Source organism: Epinephelus fuscoguttatus, linkage group LG20 (assembly GCF_011397635.1).
Source record: "Epinephelus fuscoguttatus linkage group LG20, E.fuscoguttatus.final_Chr_v1".
Classification (NCBI taxonomy): domain Eukaryota; kingdom Metazoa; phylum Chordata; class Actinopteri; order Perciformes; family Serranidae; genus Epinephelus; species Epinephelus fuscoguttatus.
In genome coordinates, this window is record NC_064771.1 from 23945693 (window position 1) to 23962650 (window position 16958).

Genomic DNA, 16958 nt, shown 5'->3' on the forward strand with positions numbered 1-16958 from the left:
TATTTGAATTTATTACTGTGTGAAAAGAAAAGGGGCCAAAAATGGAAAGTTTTCATCAAAGAACCAAGTCTTAAACATCATGCCTTTATGTTTTCAGCCATGCTAATGGTGTGGCTTTGAGGATGGTAATGTTGGTCGCTCAGTCGGTCCACCACTTTGGTCCAGACTGGAATATTTCAACAACTACTGGATGGAGCCCCCCTAGAAATAAAGTTTGTATACACTAACTTGAAATATTCATTCAGTCATTTTCCATAACTGCTTATCCTGTTAACTATCACAGGGCTTACACATAGAGACAGACAACCATTCACACTCACATTCACAGTCACCAATTAACCTAACCTGCACCTTTGGTCTATGGGAGGAAGCCGGAGTATGCGGAGGAAGCCCACGCTGACACAGAGAGATCATGCAGGCTTCTCTTCTCTTCTCTAAACCTCTTCCTGTGAGGCGACAAAGCTAACCACTGCTCCTCCGTGCCGCCCCTTAACTAGAAACAGCAAATATGTTTTTGGGGGAAACATTATGCTGAACAAACCACATTTCCTGAAAAAACGTACCTAATTAACGTACCTGGCAAGTTGCAAAAATGTTGTTGTTGAACGTATTGGCAAAGTATTCACTGACAATTTTGTTTTCTGCCAAAACAGGCAACCTTGCAAGACACTATCCACTCGTACTGACTACTACATTAGGGTATGGCCACACCTAAGCAACTGCACATGAGTGACCGTTGCTTGCTAAGGCAATATTACTGCTGAATGTCGGCAGTGCCAGATTTGATGCACACGAAAAGCTAATTTGCTAGCTTATTATGTTAGCTAGTTTGCAAGTAAATACAGCAAAATATGATATTATTGGTACATTTTCTTACGTTCTGTGCCTGCCTCCAAACTCACTGCAAGCCAGGCAGCAACTCTAACCTGGGGCACCTTGTATTCTCACAGCCTGTATTGTACAATATCGGCTGGTTAGATACAGCAACAATCAATGTCTCCTCCACACATACTTCTTTGCTATTGGTTTGCTGGTTAAAGTTCACCAAAGTTAAACTCCACACAATACGAAGATATGAATTTCCTTTGCCAACACAGGTGAATGTTTTATTCGCCCCTTTGCTTGAAACCTATCCGAACCTAAATCAAAGTGCTTCTGTTGCCTAACCCTGAGACAGGAGTCCAGACGTGAACCCAGGATTCTCATGTCACGTTTCTGCACTCTGTCCGACCAGCTCCACATTAATGTGGTGTTCCATTAAATCAAAGAAATGTCTCTGAACATTCTCCAGGCAGGGATTACGTTATCACCACAATGTAATTATGGATGCAATTCATTCATATACAAACATAATTTCTAGACAGGGCTGTGGTACCGAGGTTCCCATTTGTGGTTTAGAGTGAAACATCTCAACAACTCTCAGATGAATTTACATAAAGTTTTGAAGCAGACATTTATGTTCTCCAGAAGATGAAGCCTGCTGACTGTGATCCCCTGACTCTACATGTGGTGTGTAGTGTAGTTCAGAGGGAAATGTCCCAACAGCTATTGGATAAATTGGCATGGAATTTGGTGCAGACATTATTGTCTCTGTAAGGATGAATTGTAACTTTGGTGAGTTTTCTTGTAGCACCATCATAAGATCATGAGATAAACTGTTTTTTGATCAAATAGCTGCAACACTAATTCTTGTCAACCTCAGCCATTTTTTGAGTTTAGTGCTAATTAGCGTATGATAGCATGCTAACCAAGCAGCAACCTCTGGGGCTGAAAAATCTAGCCAACATGACATGCCAAAAACTGCAGTTCTTTAAACGACCACTTGAGGCTAGCTATAGAAGTCTATCCTCACAGAGCCAAATGTTTACAATAGAAATATACGCGTTGACAGCCTGGTACAAAAAACGGTCTTGTCTCTATAGTTGATCTCTCCATTTATGACAGCTGTACGAAGGGTGAATTTTCATTTTACTCACCCGTTTACATTTTATTGAGGTTTAAAGTTACACATTATTAAGGGTGGGGCTGCTTGAGTGACAGGCTGTCTGCCGATAGTGTTCTCGGCTCCTCATAAGGTCATTTTTGTCTCCAAAAAACTAACATGACGACTGCCGTCATGCTGAACTCAAGGCTTCAGAATGGAAGTCCACAAACCAATTGGTGGCGTCACGTTAGCTACGTCCATTACTTATAAAGTCTATGCTGCTTACATGCTAAACTATGATGACGAACATGTTAATCATTATAACTGCTACACATCGGCACATTAGTATTGCCACAGTGAGCATGTTAGCATGCTGACGTTAGCATCAGCTCAAAGCATTAGTGTGCCTAATGTTACCGGCTCACCCTTTGGGTGGTGAGCCGGTGAGGGTGGTGGTCTTGTCGGTAACCTGACATGTACTTGTGTGTGTATGGAGGGAAGCAGCTCTTTCAGGGCATCATAGTGAAGAATGATGATAGTCGGCAGAATTAAGTGTCTAGATGAGCTCAGGGCTACTGTTCGTTGTTTGTTGTTTTGTGGTGAAGACTGCATTTAAGCCATTGTTGTGAAGGGCACCTGAACGCCTCACCATCCCTCCTTCTGCAGAGTGGTCCGGACCACTAGACGCTAGTTACCAGCTAATAACGAGTCAAGCAAGAATTAATGTTGACAAGCAGGCGTGTTCCCAACTAAGGTTCAGAGCCAGTAAGCTGTCACTGAGAGAGAAAACACTAAGTACCGTTAGCATGACTGTGGACTTTTATGCTGCTTTCCATTTGCACTAGGAAGTCAGAATTTCTGAGTTCCCGGTCTAGGATGCCCCCTTAAGACGGATTTCAGATGGAGAAACCTCACCAACCCTGACCTCGAAATTCAAAATGGCTGCTCCGCACATCAAGAGTCGTGAAAGCTGTCATAATATATTGTTAATTAGTACTTCTGTCTTATTTGTGTCTCATTAAAACAGTCTTGTACACAGTACTGTCCAACTTATATCTGTGGACATGTTGCTACGGTGTTTGCTATGGTAATGCATCGTAATTGATTGGTATTGCTAATAGCTGATAGCAATTCTACCTAGGTTAGGCCAGAACAGTGGTTCCCAATTGTTGGGTCCTTGTCCAAAAGAGGGTAGCGGGTCCATTCTGAATGGACTACAAGTAACTTGCGAACCTATCAAGTTTGTAAAAAACAAACTTTATTTTGAAGTACAACGAATTTCATGCACAAGCTTTTATTTTGAAGTGCTGTTTAATGCTGTAGAGTAAGTGAATAACAGACCGCTGCTTGAGAGACAGCAAAGTAGTTTGACGGCATGGCCAAAAGAAAGCATAACGTTGAATATACACTTTGTGGACCATGAACTAATGACTAAGGACAAATCTGGACCCTGTGGCTGGGCCAGAACTGGTAGATCTTGGTTTTCCGACTTGTACTGGGACGTGGCTCCGACCTCCGACTTCCAAAGTAAATGGAACACAGCCTTAGCGTTGCTTAAATGGGCTACAGTTTCCATTTCTTGAAGAGTCTTTTACAGTCTGTTGTGATGATTTGATCAAATCATGCTACTGTTTTCCGAAATGTCAAAATGCATTTAAGTAGTAACAAATGTGTCATTTTGCACGCATTACCTTTATTTTGATACAGATATCGGAAAACTATTCACACTTATATTGAGATATTTATCTTGGCCATATAGTTTCCCACAAACATGCAGCACAGGGTCTGAGTTAAAGCAATATTTATTCAAAAAATATTAAATATTAAGTGTATCTTCCAGGAGGACAATGAAAGACATTCTGAGGTGTGTTAAATAAACTAGTTGTGTTATGAGTACAGAAGGCTCGATGATGGATTTATGCACTTTTCTGCCTTCACTCAAACTTTCCTGCTTTCCATAGGAGCATCCAGTCACTGTCAGGTCATAAGTGTGATTTTCATGTGTCGGTTGCCAGTGTCACAGCTTTGATGGGACCAATGGAAACTCCGGACTGTGCCATGGCCTTTGCTGCCCTGTGGGCTCCAGACCCTAGGTAGAGTTTGTTTTGCTTGTTCTGCAGAATGAAAGCTGTTTCCTCCCTCAGGAAGATGATGCTCTGTCTGCTCTCCCTGTGGGCGCTTGAGAAAGAGGGCTGCCATCAAAAGTAACCTCCCACAGTGCCTCATGGTGGCTAAATGATGCAAACACAGGCCTCAAAATGCTTCACAGTGGCCTCCACACTCAGGGACTCCACTGCTGGAACCTTAAACATATTTTACTTAACGCATGTAGTCCTGGAAATGAATAAAATGATCTGTGAGAAGTTTTGAACCTGACATATGTTCCTGCTGTGAAATCAAAACAAGATTTGACGTTTAACTCCTCCGGTGGCGCGGGTTCAGTTTTAATTTTGACTTGCCCTACTTTTCAGCAGAGGTGCTTTTTAATTTAAACCAGTCTTGTCGAGATGATTTCGTTGTGATGGGTTTAGGATTTTGTCATGTTATACAAGTGCAGAGTTCATCTGGGTTTTATTTCCTCCCTGCTAAGATCTTTGTGTCCTGATTGGTGGGTCGGGGCCAGCTGGGAGGGATGACTGAGAGGCTGAGGTATTTGTCCTATAGCAGGGAGGCCTCTACCATTGGTCCCCCCACAGCCGGGGCCTCCTTTATGGTCCCTCGGGAACACAGCTGGAGGGAGGGAGTTCATTTCTAATGGGAAAGCTGAGACTCCTTCTTTTCTGTCCAACAAATAAATTACACTGAACCTTACAATATGTCCCAACTTCCTTGAAATAAACCATTAAAACCTTTTTTTCAGTCTTTCTTCTACAGCACAAGGATTCTTCTACATTTAAACACTGTCCCTTTATACTTATAGTTTAGATTAGAGGCCGATAGTTTGCCTATCACTGATACATACGTATTATATTAACACTGATCAGTAAACTGAGAACAATACTGGGTTTTATGTACAGAAATAAGAATTATAGAGTCAATATTTTTTCTGTTTTGGCTTATGGGGATAGAAAAGCTGCCGCCCCTACATTGAAATCACTGGATACTGGCCACCACTAAGCCCTAAGGTACATAACTGGTGATCCTTACAGTGCCATCTTTACCAAAAGGTCAGCTGGCCACATTTGACTGTGAATTGGGACCAGCACTGTTTTATATTTATCTATAAAGCTTTGATACAGATGCTTCTACCCAAGCGATAGGCACCCTGCAGTTCCAGAGCCACATGCACATCTTTCGCCCCTCTCTAGTGGCTCTCTTTGACAAAAAATAATATGTCAATGAATAATGGTTATTTTTTAACATTTTAATATACACAACAAAAAAAGTTCTAACATTTCATCAACTAAAATGTTTGTTGGCACCTTTTCCTCTAAATTTTGCCAAACCTCAACAGCAGTAGCGTGTCTTGAGTCTCCTTGTTAGACTATCTTAAATTCCAAATCCAAAAAAGGAAAAGCCTTGGAGAAGAATAAAGTATTTAATTGAGTGTGGACCGGTTTGTTTGCTTTTACCGCCAACGCTTTAAAGTCAAAGTACCGATTAATCATGAAGAGCCCACTACAGAGTCACCCCCTTGTGGTAAAACATATTAATGAATGCTCATTTAGACCTATTAATAATGTTTGTGTAAAGCTCAAATATGTTTTGCGGCTCCAGACAGATTTTTTTAAACGTATTTTGGTTTAAAATGGCTCTTTTGAAAGTAAAGGTTGCTGACCCCTCACATATTTCATCCCTTTTACCTCTGAACTCACAATCTTGGCACCCGCTCGTAGAATAGGTTGTTGCTTCACATTCCCTTAATCAGAACTGAACAGGAAAAATGTCATTCTCTTACAGTGCACTTAATACATTGAATAATCTGCAGATGACCATAAATTTAAACTAGCTGTAGCCATTATGGCTGTTTTTCATGCCTTATTTTAGATCTCTTTTTGATTGTAGGCCAAGTCCTTTTAACTATACATCAATTCCATAGGAATAATAGTTGTCCGCTATTTATTATTATTGTTTGTGGTTTTGGATGATTGTATTTATAGTTAATGGATGGATTATCTCTTTATTTGAACTTATTTTAGGTTTGCTTACTGATTGTTTCCTATGTCTTTCTTCATGCTGCATGAAAATGAGGCTCTCTCTCAAGTGATTCAGTTGATAACATTTTTGACATTTGCATCTCTGAGCATTGGTTTTCCAGCTGCTACATAGAAACCAGATCAAATCTTTACTGGCTTGTAAAAGTGGGATGCAGTCTAGTTTTGGGGGGTTAGAGCAATGGCAGTATAGGGAGCCAATTCGTATTTTCACAGCTCTTGTTCCACATTCTTGACTTACTATCAAGCACAAAATACTGGACCTTTGAGTAAAGGTTTGAATGAATCGATCAATATTAGTATCGCATATATGTTTTCCGATGTGCGCTGATATTAAACCTTCTGGGGTGATTTACAAATAGTGTTGTTGAGTAGTTTGTCCAGCAGAGTGCGCTCTGACTCCAAGTTTACAGTACACATATAGCCTAGCAAAGTGTGTCACTGCTGAGCGCACAGTAGGTGTGAGTCAAACATTGTCTTCACGGTAAGTTGCAAATTAGCTTGTGAAATATGACCCCATTATTTTCCCTTTTCAATATAACTAAAATAATATGAACTCTGTCCCTGACAACCGCCATTTCACTCATGCTAATTACGTCTCTTTGCTAAGCTAGCTAACGTTAGCCAGCCATAGTTTGTTGGTACAACATAGCAGATTGTGAGGTGGTGGTTTTAGTATGCTGATTGAAAACTTCAAGCTACTTTATAGTTTGTTGGTGAGACACAATGCTGGAGAGTAAACAAACACTGTCCCTCATCTTTAGCTCTCTAAACGAGCTAATGATTGCTAAATTAGCGAACTAGCTGACCACTTAGCTACTTAATGCCTTGTCAGCTGAGAGGAAGTCGGTGTGTTTGCATGTATTCAAACTGTTTTGTTTAGGACTTGAACAACTAACAAAAGTCAGAACTTAAAGCTTAAGTTTTCTCCTCAAGTATGACACTTAAGGTTAGTTTTTCCTTAGCTTTGGAAATTACTTAAGGGTGTTGCACAGAATCTCTTAAAAGGTTTCCTTGATCAAGGAAAGACATTAAGGCATTTACTGCACTGAAAGAGATTTTACAGCAGTAAGACTGTTTCCATGGAGACCATTTGCTTGAACATGTGCTTGTGATAGCGTAGGCTACCTGTTGCCACACCTAAGTTGGCCTGATTGTGGAAAAAAATGGCAGATAAAAAGATAGAAGGAATTCATTAAAACACCACAGGTTTTCTTCTTAAGTATGACACTTATGAATTAATTTTTCCCAAGCTGAGGGAACTACTGAAGGGTGTTGCACAGAATCCCTGAGAGGGTTTCCTTAAATGTTAAGATTTTACAGTGGTAAAATACTGCAGTTACCATGACAACCATTTGCTCGTGCTTATGACTTTAACTTTAAAGGATTCCTTAAGTATAAAATCAAGATAAGGAGAAATCCTTAAATATGTAGGTGAACATGTGAAGATGGGTTTTGAGCAACTGATTTAATTATAAGAAAGCCGTAACATGGACACCATAGGTGTTTTGTGCAACCGTTCCCTGGTTTTCCACTGTTAAAAGTCTCCCTTGAGCACATAAAGAAGAACATGGTCACTGTAACATAATTTTACCCTATATTAATGGGGCAAAGGTGTAACGGTTTAGTAACTGTACATCCTACAACACAGCAGCAGTGAACCCTGAGTTACTGTTTGTATGACTCAATAATATGTTTTAATAAGCAAGAAAACAGCGTTTCTGTGTGGAATTTAACCTATTGAAATAACCTTTCAGAATAGGAATATTACTGCATTTAAATAGGCCTAAACTTTATACATATGTAAAAGATATGATGAATTGAAATGATCTGTTATCTCTACATTTAAAAAGACACATCTTAATAATGCCTAACTTGATAAAAATAAAATGTTCTTTCCTCTGTCACCTGCAGATGGGTAGAAAGAGACAGCGGTGTGGGACTACTTCTCCAAAGGTGGTGATGTAGTTGTCTGCAATAAGCAAAGATAAGCCGGGACTCTAGCAACAGTCTTAAACAGTCTAATTAAGTTATTTCTCAATAAAGCAGCCTTCTGAGTACCTCTGCATGGTCATATTGGTGCAAAATCCAAGCACAAAAATGTACTATATCGCCTGCCACTTTATACCATATTTGTATAATACTACACTTACACTTACTACATTGCACCTACTATGTTATACTATATTAGACACATACTACACTGTTTCTATAGTGTTATATTTGATTCTCTGTTCAATCCTTTGTAATCTTGCTGTACTACATGTTATGTTATTCCTTACACTTTACACTTTATCTAATTCGTCGAGTGTACACTTTTAATATAGACTTGCTGACTCTACTGCTGTTGTCACAATGTCGCAATGTCACTTTTGCCTGTAAATTTTGTTTCCATATGTTCTGGTTTAGTTGTTTCATTTTAATCATATTCTTGTTTTGGTTTAGGTTTTCATACACCTCTCATTATTTATTCTCATATTTCTCTATGTGTACTTTTGCTGTCATTGTGCTGCTGCAACAACTGAGTATCCCCTCTGGTGGGGATTAATAAAGGTTTATCTTAACATTTTGGGAACTTTTTCTCCTCTAAAATCGGTATTGGTCTCAAAAACCCCACATCTGTCAGGCTCTAGTTAAATGAGAAGGACTTCTTTGAAATGTAAAGCTCACTCTTCCAGGACTGCATTAATTAAGCATCAAAGCAAATGAGCTTTTTAACTTGTATTGACAGGAACCATAAATAATCATCTCATTCCCAAACACAAAACTACTCCATAAACCCGACTCTCTTGACCACCAACAGGGCGGCTATCACTTCCTGTTGTAATCACACAGAGCTTTGAATTGGCTGCCGTCCAAAGAAACCAAATAGGTCAGTCAGTCTCCTTCAGTTAGAGGTGGTGAGAGGCGAAAGCCAAACTGTTTGCAAAGCTGTCGAGGACTATGCGTTGAGAAATGTCTCATTTTTAAGTATTTAAGTTACGTAGTCAGCCTCATGTGGGTTGAAGACGAGGTCAGCGCTGTAAGAACTGTTGTCTGCTGTGTGTTTCTGCTCAGGCTCGACCCAAAGGTGAAGGCCTGACCCCGTATCAGGGAAAGAAGAGGTGCTTCGGGGAATACAAATGCCCAAAATGCAAGAGGAAGTGGATGAGCGGAAACTCCTGGGCCAACATGGGACAAGAATGTATCAAGTGCCACATCAACGTTTACCCTCATAAGCAGGTAACAGTTAAACTACACACAGGAGGAATCAGTAAACCGGGATGGCTGCTCAGGCCTCGTGCGTAGAGGCTCTGCTCACTGTTTTCACTTAACCTATACTGCTGAAACTTCACAGGAAACCCTGCTTCGCTGCACACAACATGGCAGAAACCCAATGCATGCTTTGTGGCTGTGTTTTGTTACAGTATATTTCCTTATGGTTTGACCCTCGAGGCCAGAAGCTGCTTTATGTTTTATTTTGGCCCAAAGTAACTGGATTAACTGTAGAAATCAAACCCGGTGTTACTGTAGAACAGGCGTACCCCAGCAGGCAAAATGTTTTCTTCCCCAGAAATGCTAATGTTGATATGATCACTATCTTATGTATCTGTTGGTGTGATAATTCCAGAGTAGTGGGTTGAAATGTGTGGTTTTCTTCTGAATTTTCTTGGAGTTATGAGTCACTTCTGATAAAACTCTTTCCCATTTGTGTATTTGTTTGTCAAGTAGTTTGCAGGAAATCTGAAAAACATGTGACCTGATTTCAAGCGAAGTTTGGTGGAAAATAAATCCATGGGCCAAAAGAACAAGTGGTTAGTTTTTGGTGCAAATAGTGCCACCATGTGTCAACTTACAAAGGACTTTATAGACTAGGTTTAAAAGCATTTTCAATGCATTTTTTAAAAAAAAAAATTCTTCAAATTTACTACCTTTATTTAGTTGATATTCAGTACTATTTTCTTATAATTGGTCGGCAGATTCTTGTAGGTGTAGCCTTTTTGATATATACTCAGCAACTTTTGACCAAGCTTCAATTAAATGTGCAAATATCACATTACATTCTTGTAGGAGTGGGTGTTATAGCGATTACTGTCGATGCATTGCTGCTTATTTTATTTGGGATTTATAAAATTACTATATTTGGAAGATTCCCATATAAATTTTCATGTCATTTTTCTTTTTGAAGCCAACAGCGATGTGTCACATGCACACCCCCGCCCATCCAGATCTGTCTCACCTGAGCGATAGACGAGATGTTTGTCTTTGTATCAGCAGGGCTCCAGCCTGCAGCCATTTAGTCGCATTTTGTAACCATGGAGCACCAGTGCGACTTACAAATATTATAAATATATGAACTGGAGAGCTGTGTTTGTTTCCAGCTCACAGTAAATAAATCTTTGCGTTTAATGGCGCCGCTGTAAAAGTTTAACTTTATGCTAACTGCTAACAGCTAACTGTAGACTTGTGTGCTTCAGAATAAAAGCACCAGTGATTTGGCTTTGATATTTTTCATGATAACAATACTTAATTTAACTTTCTTATAACATTTTTTTCTTTAACTTTACAAGTACTTTATTATATAAATATCTTATTTAACTTTATAATAACATTACCTTATTTAAATTTATGAGTACTTTATCTAACTATAAAACAGTACTTTATTTAACTGAATTGTAGCAGTACATTACTTAACTTTATTATTTATACTAGTACTCAATGTTACCATAACAACACTTTAAACTCTAATTTTAAAACTGTATTTTCAATGTATTATAACTACTTTACCTAACATTATTGTAACTTTATTTCACTTAACCTCATTAAAATAGTACTTTGTTCAACTTTATAACCATACTTTAACTTTATTACAATGGTACTCTATTTTACTTTATTGAAACAATATATTTTTTAAATTTATATTACAACAGTACTTTATTTTAACTCTATAACAGCACTTTATTTTGATAGTAATTTATTTATCTTTACTATAACAGTACTTTTTTTATTGTAACATTAGTTTACTTAGTAGTTTAGTACTTTACTAGTCTACAATAGTTTAGAAAAAATGTTAAAATATCTACTTGTATATTTTGTATCGCAGTATTATTTTATTATATTTACATGAGTTAAAATTAGAAATTAGAGGAAGAATTTTGGGTGGATAAAAGCAACGATTTTTTTAAAATTAAAAATCTGATTTTATGTACTTACTTTTGTCAGAAATTGACACGTTTTGAATCCAGAGTCTAAAACATAGAAATGTCAGCCTTGAATAAAGCATCATATATCATGTGTGCATAATCGTAGAATGTAAATTCCTCCACAGGTTGTTAAAACCCTTAAATTCCCAGGACCGACACTGTGGACGTGACCCTGACAGCTCAGTCAGTGATGAGTAATTCCCTGTTTCTTTGTTCCAGCGACCTCTGGAGAAACCGGACGGGTTAGATGTATCGGACCAAAGCAAGGAGCATCCACAACACCTGTGTGAAAAATGCAAAGTCCTCGGCTACTACTGCCGCCGCGTGCAATAACACACTCCACTCGCCTTACGTACTCCTCCAAAGTTGTGTCAAAAAGGGACGGTTATATTTTAATTACTAAATAGTTCTATAGTTAACTTTATTGTTCTGTAATGCATCTAACGGTTTATTCTCTTTGACACTGTGACTCTCTGTATAAGAGGCTCATTTTTTAAAAGGTATCTATCAGTGGAGACGAGTACTTTGCATCTGCTGGGTTCTTGTACCTTCCTCAGTTATTATCATGTGAATATTCATTTTGAAGTCTTAACAATGAAACTGTGAATTAAGAAACTTTAGCTCGGTGTCTGCCTTCATTCGTGTCCAACGAGTTGGAACGAAAGTGAAGTTTCCAGATGAAGAAGATTCTCTTTTACATGTTTGTATATTACAGAAATAACTTAAGTGAAATGTTTTCTGTATAAAATATGCAACAAGTCTTTACTAAGAAGGATATGCAGTATTAGCGTGTATCTGCATTATTATTATTATCTGTATTATCAGTACTGGAGGGTACATAATTTTTTGAACATATTTTTAAGCCATTACTGTTTTGTTGATTATTACACTTTGTGAAGGAATATATTAGCCAACTAACATTTATTCTTTATAAGTACGTGCCTGTATTTCTGAGGTTTGTCATTTGTACAAAACTGTAAACCAATGCAATATGATCGACACCTTTCATTTCCTCAACAATAGAATAAACTACAGCATGGTTATATTTTAGCACACAGTGCTGAGACAGACTCACCAAAGTGCTTTTATATGGGTCAGAGGTTGAAATGTCTCACATGTAACATGAGACAGAAAAGGAGTTTAAATGTGAATGTACCAAAGATCATGAGGGATTAAAGGGACAGTTCAACTCAAAATCCAAAATACATATTTTTCATATTACCCATAGTGCTGTTTATCAGTCTAGATTGTTTTGGTGTGAGTTGCAGAGTGTTGGAGATATCGGCCGTAGAGATTTCTGCCTTCTCTCCAATATAATGGAACTAGGTGGCACTCAGCTTGTGGTGCTCAAAGCGCCGAAAAAGTACAACAAAAACGCAACAGCAATGTCTCTTTCCAGTATGAAAGAAAGAAAATAAACAAACGGATAACTGTCACGTTATAGCTGGAAAAATTGATTTCTGTAACAAGACATTTTCATGTTTTAACTAGATATTTTAACATTTTTACAACATACAAACATCACATTATCACAAGAAACTTATTGTTATTAAAATTACTATTTATGCTGAGGTGAAATGTATCACAATAAAATAATATAAGTGATCACGTTATCAGTGAAGGTTGTGTTATAACAATAGATTATGATGTTTTAATGAGAAAGATTCACATTGTGATAAGATAAGCAGTATATCATTACAACAATGTTACAATCCACCAAGTTTGTATGCTGTGATAATGTGAAAATATCTTGTTATAACATGGAAATATCTTAAAATAACCTGAAAAAACATCGTTTTAACAAAAAGTTTTCACGTTATGACATGAGATTGTTCCTTTGTCTTTTTTCTGTGCAGCACCCTTCAGCGAAAATATGTCACCGGACACATGTCAAGAGCATGAGCCTTTTGTCCATGAGTAGATGCACACTTCCTTCAGCGTGTTGATTCGGTTGGCAGGTGTCAAAAATAGTTCCTCCATGAAACTGCTCACAACAAGGTCTGTGGATTATCTTGAGTAACCAGGTCATGATTTCTGGAAAGAGACATTGCTGTTGAGTTTTACAAATTTATTTTTTGGTGCTCTGAGCACCACAAACCAAGTACCATCTAGTTCCATTATAATCGAGAGAAGGCAGACATATCTATGTCCGATATCTCAAACACTCACCAACTCACACCAAAACAATCTAGACTGATAAACAGCACAACAGGTCACAGGAAGAATATGTATTTGAGGGTGAACTGTCCCTTTAAGTGGAAGTTGCATGTTGCTTTAGAAGCTCTTTTTATCTCCTGGAAATTGTGATGATGGAACAGACCCTCTGATGTTTAACTGTTTAAGACGTGTGAAACACCGTTTAATGTGCCTTAGTTTGAGTGACGTTTGGTGAAGCTGATCCCTTGATCTCCTAAAATGTTTTTGTATTAAAATGTATTTAAACATGTTCCTGGTTTCCATTCTTCCAAACTGTTTTTGTCTCTGGTGACAATATAAGCACATATTGTTTTTAATCCATCCATGTGTCAGGGTGGATTGTGGGGTGGGGAGGTTTGGGAAAGTCCACACAGGGCTGTATAGCTGTCAGCTGATAAAATCAAACTGTCTCCAACATTAACTGATCCAGATGTTTCACAATTTTCTCTCCAAACAACAGAAAACAACACAATCTTCATCTCTCTTAATATTTTTGGAGCATCTGGTAAACTTTACTTATGGCGACGCACAATCAGATTTGGCTTCATCGCCCTCTCGTATACCACCACTGGCAGAGCACACACAAAAAAGAAACATTTCCCAGTGCAGAGGCGATTAGATCTGAGGTTTCAGACCTTAATTCTTCAGGGCAGATGTCAGGAGATTAATTACTTAGCGGAATAAGATCATGAGTGGACCGAGACTGATGAGGAAAACAGAAGGAGGCGGGAAGAATGACACTGATCTCATTCCTCAGCTGGTGATAAAACATTGGACTTCCCCCAATAAATGGACACACCTTCAACTCAAACGGCTTCAGTTTAAGTCCAAGTGGCCCAAAAAAGAAGTGTTACAGATGTAATGTGACATGTCTAAATTTAAGTGTCTAAAACCGACTTGACCGATGTTGTTGTGTACTTATATCATCCCAAACGTTTCCAATGTTGAAACCCAAAGACATCTAATTTTATTCAGTGTTACAGTGTGCTTCATTTGGTCGCCATAGCTTCTTTACGTCAACTTGCATTTACTTGGATAGCGAAGGCATGAGCCGCATAACTCTGCCTTTGATTGGCTTACACTGACCTTCTACCCTAACCCTAACCATTCTCACTCCTCTGATCTAAACCTAACCAATCCAACCAATGAAGGCAACGAGTACTAGCCAATCTGACTGGGAGTAGGGTGCATGATGCCTTCGCTATCTTAGGAAATGCAAAGTTACCCCCTTTGGTTGCTCTAACATCGGCCTTCATTATGCGTAACTTTAAAGGAATACTCCGATGATTTGGGAGTCATGCCCTTTCTCTATCATTTTCATATTGAGACAACATGATCAATGTTTTTTGTGTCTGTACGTCCAGTGGCTGGGTCTCAGCGGTTAGCATAGCAGCTTAGCTTAGCGAATACAATTGAAGTCTATAGGAGGTCAATAGCCTACTCGGTAAAAGTGAAGTAATAAACGTTACAGAAACCCTGAAGCTGGCATTTCTGCATGTGCATTTAAAATAAACATGTTTAAACATTAATTCGAAAAACGAGAGTCCTTTTGATGATGAAGTTTGATACACGGAAGTATAGCATGTTTACGTCCTACGCTGTGATCCGTGGAGGGATACACCAGTCAGGGAAAAGGCACAGACGTACAGATGTACTCCTTTTTTGAATTAATGTTTAAACATGTTTATTTAAAATGCACGTGCAGAAATGCCAGCTTCAGGGTTTCTGTAACGTTTATTTCTTCACTTTTACCGAGTAGGCTACTGACCCCCTATAGACTTCAATTGTATTCGCTAAGCTAAGCCACACTGCTAACCGCTGAGACCCAGCCACTGGACGTACAGACACAAAAAAGATATCGATCATGTTGTCTCAATATGAAAATAATAGAGAAAGGGCATAACTCCCAAATTGTCGGAGTATTCTTTTAAGTCTTAGTGAAATGTAAATGGGTGAGTTATAAAAATATTCACCCGTGCAGTTGTTGTGAATTTTAAAATTAACCACAAAGACCAAAACCATTTTGTGTACCAGGCTGTAAACGTATTCATTTCTGCTGTCAAGTTGCGCATTTTAACATGGAGGTCTATGGGGATTGAGTCGGTCCTGGAGCCAGCCACTAGTGGCCATTAGAGGAACTACAGTTTTTGGCACTTGTGTGTTGATTTCATTTTTTGGCTATGTTTTTACCAATGAGGGCAACTCCCATGATCCCACGCTGCTTCGGGATGTCATCAACGTCCATCTTTTTTTAGCAGGTGAGTTTCCATCCCCCTCTTTTAATGCACATTTTCAATATACGCATAAAAAATGAGTACAAATGCCAAAAATCTTAAAATATCCCTCAATGTTGCAAAAAATGTTTTTACGGATGGGGGATGTGAAAAAATTGATTTATCGATAATAGGTACATGCCACTAAGTGCAATGAGAACAAATTCAGCTAATGAATGATAAAGTATGGTCAGAGCATACCGTCATTGTGTAGGCCACTGTGAGCTCTCTTCGTTGTCTGTGGATGCTTATGAACACAGAGCTGCTGCCAAAACTCTTCCAAGAGCACAGAGCTGTAATATAAGTTGGTCAAAACTCTGTATTTCCATGGTCCACTGTGCTCTGTTTTTATACGTCCATTGTTTCCCCTCATTTGAGGTTTGACTGGTGCTCTTTTAAAGAGTTACTAAATCCCCAAAGCAGTTTTTTTTTTCAGATGAAAACCAAAGTATGTGGGTATTTAATATTGTTATCCATTGATCCAGGTCCAAGTCTTAGTTTTAGAGCACAGTATTTGAATCCAACATATTGTGTTATAATTATGGACAGCGACTGCCCTCTGTTGGTTGAAACACAGATATTGCTGTTAAATTGCTAATAGAGAGGCAGGTAACATATATGGTGGCAGCTATCGTCAGCAATCAACCTCCCCCTCTGCCCTCCACTCCTCCACACAGTACAAAGGAGTAGGCGGTGTTTCTTTATTCCCACTCCCAGCTCTGCTCGTGTTGATACTTCACCTTCCAGAGACATTTTTCGAATTTCGAAGGTAGAGGCACTTCAGCCAAAACACACACAATAAAAAAAACATAAGAGATAACCTAACTCTAACCCTACAAGTAACATGTAGAAATATTATGACACCTTCGCACCATGACAACACCCAACCGATTCCTTCATCCTTGTACTTATGAGAACTTTAAAGTCAGGCAGACCAGGTCACGTAGTTTCAGCTCAGTCTGAGCACTATGAACAGACAACAAAACTAAGTCTTGAGAGCTCAGACTGTAGCTACAATCAGATCTGTTTAATCAAAGTACAAATGTTTGAAGGGAGTTTACCCAGTATGGCTTTATAAGTGAACAAATACTGACTGAGCCTACGAAAGGTCAAAGATGGCCAACCAGCCCTGGCACCTGCCTAAAGAATCTGCACCTTACCTTGATAAACCAACTCAATTTGCATAACAGTAGTGGGTGGAAATGCACATAAAATAGCATTTTCTTTT

General features: G+C 38.6%; 1 protein-coding gene across 1 annotated transcript in view; it reads left to right on the forward strand.

Annotated features, from left to right (window-relative positions):
* The window catches only part of LOC125880896 (zinc finger CCHC domain-containing protein 24-like), a 29151-nt gene extending 15444 nt beyond the window's left edge, over nt 1-13707 (forward strand). The window contains exons 3-4 of the mRNA XM_049563715.1: nt 9136-9300; nt 11481-13707. Of these exons, the coding sequence (XP_049419672.1) occupies nt 9136-9300; nt 11481-11594 (279 nt within the window). The 3' untranslated portion in view covers nt 11595-13707. The remainder of the gene's footprint in view (nt 1-9135; nt 9301-11480) is intronic.
* Nucleotides 13708-16958: the final 3251 nt, after the last annotated feature.